General features: G+C 45.8%; 1 protein-coding gene across 1 annotated transcript; it reads left to right on the forward strand.

Annotated features, from left to right (window-relative positions):
- The first annotated feature begins 296 nt into the window (after positions 1-296).
- On the forward strand, positions 297-5,726 carry LOC137822179 (uncharacterized). Its single transcript, XM_068627080.2, has one exon. The coding sequence runs from the start codon at positions 297-299 to the stop codon at positions 5,724-5,726; it is 5,430 nt and encodes a 1,809-aa protein (XP_068483181.2).
- The last annotated feature ends 1,323 nt before the right edge of the window (positions 5,727-7,049 follow it).

The raw sequence follows: 7,049 nt of genomic DNA on the forward strand, positions 1-7,049 counted from the left end.
AAGGGACTTCTGAAAAGGGGGGAAAGGTACGTTTTCCATACTATCAGAGAATTCTCACTTGAGCACCATCGCTGACTTGAGCGTCGGAGTGCAATCGCAGGTACCCCCGCCGGCCGACCGAAGCACGCGAAGAGAAAGAAGACTTGAAGAATAGGACAACCAAGAGTGAAGAAGACACCTTGTATCGACGTGGATCAACATTACTCAGTCCCCAATATCCATACAGGTACAATTGGCGCCCACCGTGGGGCCCGAGTAATCATTATTCCCAGACCCAAGGATCCCAACGCTTGAAGATGGACTCAACGGCAAACAACAACAATGATATCTCCGAAGAGCATAGGACCATACTCCAAACCCTCCAGATTCAGATGCAGGAGTTACTCCAAAAAGGAGTCATCGATCAACTTCGCCAGGATGAAGAAAGGAAAAGACGAGAAGAAGAGCGTCAACAACACGCAGAGGAGATAGCACAATTGAAAGAACAGAACAAGAGATTGTTGGATAGACTTGAGCAATCTGAACGCGAAGGGCATTCACGTGCACCTTCTCCATCACCGTTCCAATCAGGAACAAGAACAATAGCCCAGGCTATACCTCACACGTCACTCGTTCAACACACCCGTCAGAGTGCAAAGCCAGTAACCCCAAACGAGGTAGCAAACCCGAAAGGCCATCCGTTCACTGATGATATCATAGCCACTCCTCTCCCTGACAAGTGGAGGGGCCTAACGATAAACCTTTATGACGGTTCCACAGACCCAGACGAACATCTGAATATATTTAGAACTCAAATGACCCTTTACACAACCGACCGAACGGTATGGTGTAAAGTCTTCCCCACCTCTCTCAGGGAAGGCCCCCTTGGATGGTTTTCGGACCTTCCACCCAATTCCATTGCAAGCTTCGACGCTTTGGAATTGAAGTTCACCATGCAATACGCCACAAGTAGACCTCATCGGACATCCTCCATGTCTCTTCTAAATGTCAAACAAGAAAGGGGAGAATCATTGAGAACATTCATGAACAGATTTAGCAAAGTGTGTATGAACATTCGTAATCTTAATCCAGAAATAGCCATGCATCATTTGGTCTCGGCCATACTACCAGGAAGGTTCACTGAAAGCCTTATCAAACGACCTCCGTGCAATATGGATGAATTAAGAACAAGAGCAACAAAGTTCATGCAGATAGAAGAACATATTGACTACCATCGAAAAACTTATGCTGAGAACACGGACAATAGCAAAGGAATTCGTCCCCCCACAATACCGACCGACCGAGAACGACATCGCCCCAATAAGGGACCCCGTTTCCACAACTACACTCCCTTGATTGTACCAAGGGGTAAGGTTCTCGACGAAGCACTGCAGATTGAATTGATTCCGACATTGAGGCCATCACAAACCCCTCCCAATGCCGACACCAGTAAACGTTGCCAATACCATCGTAACTATGGCCACACGACCGAAGGATGCCAAGCACTGAAAGATAAAATTGAAGAGCTCGTCCAGGCCGGTCATCTGCGCAAGTTCGTGAAAACCACCATCACTGCACCCAGGTCACCCCAGCGTGATCATGATCCCCGCGAACGTTCGAGACGAAGAGACGACCGGACCCGTGACAACCACTATCGTTCAAGCAGAAGAAAAAGAAGCGAAAGTCCGATCAGACGAACGAGGCCTAAAAGCGAAAGCCCTGAACGTAGAAGTCGAACTAAACAAAAAGTTCGCACAGTCATCAATACAATCGCTGGACCGGTGTCGCTCGGTCAGCCCCCTCAAGAAATTAATTACATTGCAGGCGGCTTTGCGGGTGGAGGATGCTCTAATTCGGCAAGGAAAAAACATTTGAGAGCAATTCAATCCGTTCATTCGACTCCCACACAACGCCGACCGCATATACCACCAATCACTTTCACTGACGAAGACTTCACAGCAATCGATCCATCTCAAGATGACCCCATGGTAATAACTGTGGAGATAGATAAATTTGCAATTGCAAAAGTTTTGGTAGATCAGGGTAGCTCGATCGACATCCTATATTGGGAAACGTTTAAGAAGATGAAGATTCCAGAAGCAGAGATACAACCCTACAACGAGCAGATAGTTGGTTTCTCAGGGGAAAGAGTGGATACGAAAGGATTTATCGATCTATACACCACGTTCGGGGATGATTACCTCAGCAAGACCATCAACATACGATATCTACTCGTTAATGCCAATACATCGTACAATATTTTGCTCGGTCGACCATCTATCAACAGATTGAAAGCCATTGTCTCAACTCCTCATTTAGCTATGAAGTTCCCCTCGGTCAATGGAGACATAGCAACCGTACATATAGACCAGAAGACAGCACGAGAGTGTTATGTAGCTAGCCTGAAGGTGGAGCCGACCCGAAGGCTTTATACCACGTCAGCCGAACGGACCATAGAGCGAAGAGGTCGGTCAACAGAAAGACGCTCCAGAGGAAGAGAATCTAGAAGACACTTGGTCGCTTTAGTCGATCTAGATCCTCGACTGGATGATCCCCGAATGGAAGCAGGAGAAGATCTTCAACCCATATTCCTTCGGGACAAAGACCGGAAAACATACATGGGAACATCCCTCAAACCAGACGACCGAGAGACGATCGGTAAAACATTAACAAAGAACGCTGATCTTTTCGCCTGGACGGCTGCAGACATGCCAGGGGTAAAATCAGATGTGATTACCCATCGATTGTCTGTTTATACGGAGGCCAGGCCGATCGCTCAAAAGAAAAGGAAACTAGGTGAAGAACGGCGGAAAGCCGCACGAGAAGAAACCGACAAGCTAATTCAAGCTGGTTTTATTCAAAAGGCCCACTATACGACATGGCTAGCCAATGTAGTGATGGTAAAAAGGACGAATGGAAAATGGAGAATGTGCGTAGACTACACAGACCTTAACAAAGCGTGCCCAAAGGACTCGTATCCTCTACCTACTATCGACCGGCTGGTCGACGGTGCAGCCGGTCATCAAATCCTAAGTTTCCTTGATGCTTATTCAGGTTACAATCAAATACAAATGTACCACCGTGATCGAGAAAAAACCGCGTTTAGAACAGATTCTGATAATTTCTTCTATGAAGTCATGCCGTTCGGCCTCAAGAATGCAGGAGCCACATACCAACAACTCATGGATCACGTATTCCACGACATGATCGGTCGGAATGTAGAAGTATACGTTGACGACATCGTCGTCAAATCAGACTCTTGCGAACAACATGTTTCTGACTTAAAAGAGGTTTTTCAAGCCTTGCGTCAATACCGCATGCGTTTAAACCCGGAGAAGTGCGCGTTCGGCGTAGAAGGGGGGAAGTTCTTAGGCTTCATGCTCACACATCGGGGTATAGAGGCTAATCCAGAAAAATGCAAGGCAATCACCGAAATGCGAAGTCCCAACGGACTCAAAGAGATCCAGAGACTAGTCGGCCGTCTCACTTCGTTGTCTCGATTCGTACCTAAGCTTGCCGAACGAACGAGACCCATCATAAAACTTCTGAAGAAGACAAGTAAATTTGAATGGACAGATGAATGTGAACAAAATTTCCAACAGTTAAAAGCATTTCTGGCATCCCCACCGGTCATCCAGAAACCGAACGCACGGGAACCCATTGTGGTCTACCTCGCCGTCTCCAATGAAGCGGTGAGTTCCGCTCTGGTACAAGAAATTAAAGCGGAAGAACGACCGGTATATTTTGTAAGTCGAGTCTTACATGACGCAGAAACCCGATACCAAATGGTCGAAAAAGTTTCCTTCGCTTTGGTCATCACCGCACGACGGATGCGGATGTATTTCCAAAATCACAAGGTCATTGTTAGGACTAACTATCCCATTATGAAGATTCTCACCAAACCTGACCTCGCCGGACGAATGATAGGTTGGGCAGTCGAACTGTCAGAATTCCACATCGAATACCAACCCAGGGGAGCCATCAAGTCCCAAGCCCTCGCCGACTTCACAGCAGAACTCACTCCCTATCTGACCGAACGGACTCCCCGATGGACACTATACGTAGATGGGTCATCTAACAGTCGTTCGTCCGGAGCAGGAGTTGTACTTGAAGGACCAGGGGAGATTGTTGTCGAACAAGCCATGAAATTTGAATTTAAAACTTCCAATAATCAAGCCGAATACGAAGCTATAATCGCAGGTTTGCATCTGGCGATTGAATTGGAGGTAACAAATATAACTTGTAAAAGCGACTCCCGTCTAGTCGTCGGACAGCTTACAGGGGAGTATGAGGTAAGAGAAACATTACTCCAACAGTATTTTCATTTCGTAAAAAATCTTCTAAACAGGTTCAAAGAAATCTCCTTCCAACACGTACGGAGGGAAAATAATACTAGGGCGGACGCTCTATCGAGATTGGCTACCCTAAAAAAGAAAGGCGCCCACCGGTCGGCCATACACGTGACCCTGGCTAAACCAAGTGTTGGTACCGAAGAATGCATGGCGACTGACACCCAACCTAACTGGATGACTCCCATAAAACAATATCTTACCGATGGTGTATGCGATCCACATTTGGAGAAAACGATGAAGTTACAAGCCGCCCGATACATACTGATTGGCGAAGATCTTTACAGGAGAGGGTATTCCCGTCCCCTCCTAAAATGCCTTGGTCCAGAACAAGTCACTTATGTAATGACCAAGTTACACGAAGGGATATGCGGAACCCATTCAGGAGCACGGACTATGTCCGCCAAAATTCTGAGAGCAGGATACTACTGGCCGACCTTACAAGGAGACTGCACTGAATACGTTCAAAAGTGCGTGAAATGTCAAGAGTTCGGCACCCTATTGCACCAAAAACCAGAGCATTTGCACTACATCCTATCCCCTTGGCCGTTCGTGAAATGGGGAATGGATATTATCGGACCTTTCACACCCGGAAAAGGGCAATGCAAGTTCCTACTGGTGGGTATAGATTACTTTACCAAATGGATTGAGGCTGAACCACTAACAGCCATCACCGCCCGGAACGTACAAAGCTTTGTGTGGAAAAACATTGTCTGCAGGTTCGGCCTACCTCAGATCATTATCACAGACAACGGTCGACAGTTCACCGACCGTGGGCTAGCTGAATTCTATGAGAAACTTCACATCAAACATATAACGAGTTCGGTCGAACACCCTCAAACCAACGGTCAGGCGGAAGCCGCCAACAAAGTTATTCTCAATGAGTTAAAGAAGAGACTTGGCCCGTCCAAGGGAAATTGGACTGAAGAATTGTTAGAGGTTCTGTGGGCTTATCGTTGTACTCCCCAGTCAACAACTCAAGAAACACCTTATAGCCTGACGTACGGCACAGAAGCCATGATTCCGGTCGAAATCGGCGAGCCTTCACTACGCCGACAGACGTTAGACCTAGACTTAAACAAGGAAAGTCTACTAGTCGGCCTCGACCTCATCAATGAATTAAGGGACAAATGCAAGATAAGGGAAGAAGCATGCAAGATACGAGCAGCAAGAAGGTACAACTCCAAAGTGAAGCCACGAAGCTATCAGAAAGGAGATCTAGTTTGGCGCATGCGCAGCGACGCCCGGAAGGACGGAGGAAAGTTTTCAAGCAATTGGGAAGGTCCGTTCCGCATCTCCAACACAGCAACAGGAGGAGCTTATTACTTAGAATATTTGTCAGGAAAATCTGCACCGAGAACGTGGAATGCCACGCATCTCAAATTCTATTACAGTTGATGAATAAACTTAGTGCACTCTTTCCTCGCTCGGTAGTTTTATCCCTAAGGAGGGTTTTCTACCGAGAAGGTTTTAACGAGGCACTTTAAATCACCAATCTTGGTCAGAAATTCAGTTAATTCACCGTTCATTCGGTCGGAATACATAACGAAAGTTATCTGAATTATAACTTAAACGTTATTCACCAATCTTGGTCAGAAATTCAATTAATTCACCGTTCATTCGGTCGGAATACATAACGAAAGTTATCCGAATTATAACTTAAACGTTATTCACCAACCTTGGTCAGAAATTCAATTAATTCACCGTTCATTCGGTCGGAATACATAACGAAAGTTATCCGAATTATAACTTAAACGTTATTCACCAACCTTGGTCAGAAATCGAAATTATTTATGCCTCGTTCGGCATCAGAATTATTCAGAATTATTTATGCCTCGTCCGGCATCAGAATTATCTTATTACTTTAATGTAATCAGAATTATTTATGCCTCGTCCGGCATCAGAATTATCTTATTACTTTAAGGTAATCCGAATTATTTATGCCTCGTCCGGCATCCGAATTATCTATTAATTCATTAACCGTGCGTTCGGCCAGAATATATAACGAATTATAACTTCAACGTTATTCACCAACCTTGGTAAGAAATCGAAATTATTTATTAATTAACCGTTCATTTGGTCGAGATTATATAACTACGGCTATCCGAATCATATACTTCTTCAAAACCCGGATCTATGCTCACAACAATCTCTGCAACACAAACACGAAAGTAAGAAACAGATACGCTATTAGCCGAACGACCGCAAGAAGAAGGTGCTCACCTTTTAGTTCCGCCTACTGCTTGGACGACCCATAAAGAGCTATCAGTTCCCACGTAGGGAGCCTACACGGTAGTTGATTCACGACCATCAAAATTTCTTGGTCGATGGGAGACAAAGATTCCCAAAGCCGATGGTCAAGAGAGGTGGGATTCTCCGTCCAATAGAATGGAAATTTTGTGCCTCCAGCAGCATTATAGAATAGATTTCGTGCACCGGACGACCGCAGGTTACTCATAGTAAAATTATCACAAAAACCCATGCGTCTCATACGACTCTTCGTCCTTCCATGACCTCGAGCCTGGGGGGCAAGTGTACCGGTCCGCACCGGACGACCGCAGGATATTCATGGTAAAATCATCACAAAACCCTGCGTCTTATACGACTCTTCGTCCTTCCGTGACCTCTAGCCGGACGAACGAGTGGTTTATGTCGAATAAATCTAATTTAATCCAGAACGTGGTTACACGTGTAGAAAACCCCTGCGTCTCATACGACTCT

The sequence above is a fragment of the Phaseolus vulgaris genome, chromosome 7 (assembly GCF_051622355.1).
Source record: "Phaseolus vulgaris cultivar YP4 chromosome 7, ASM5162235v1, whole genome shotgun sequence".
Classification (NCBI taxonomy): domain Eukaryota; kingdom Viridiplantae; phylum Streptophyta; class Magnoliopsida; order Fabales; family Fabaceae; genus Phaseolus; species Phaseolus vulgaris.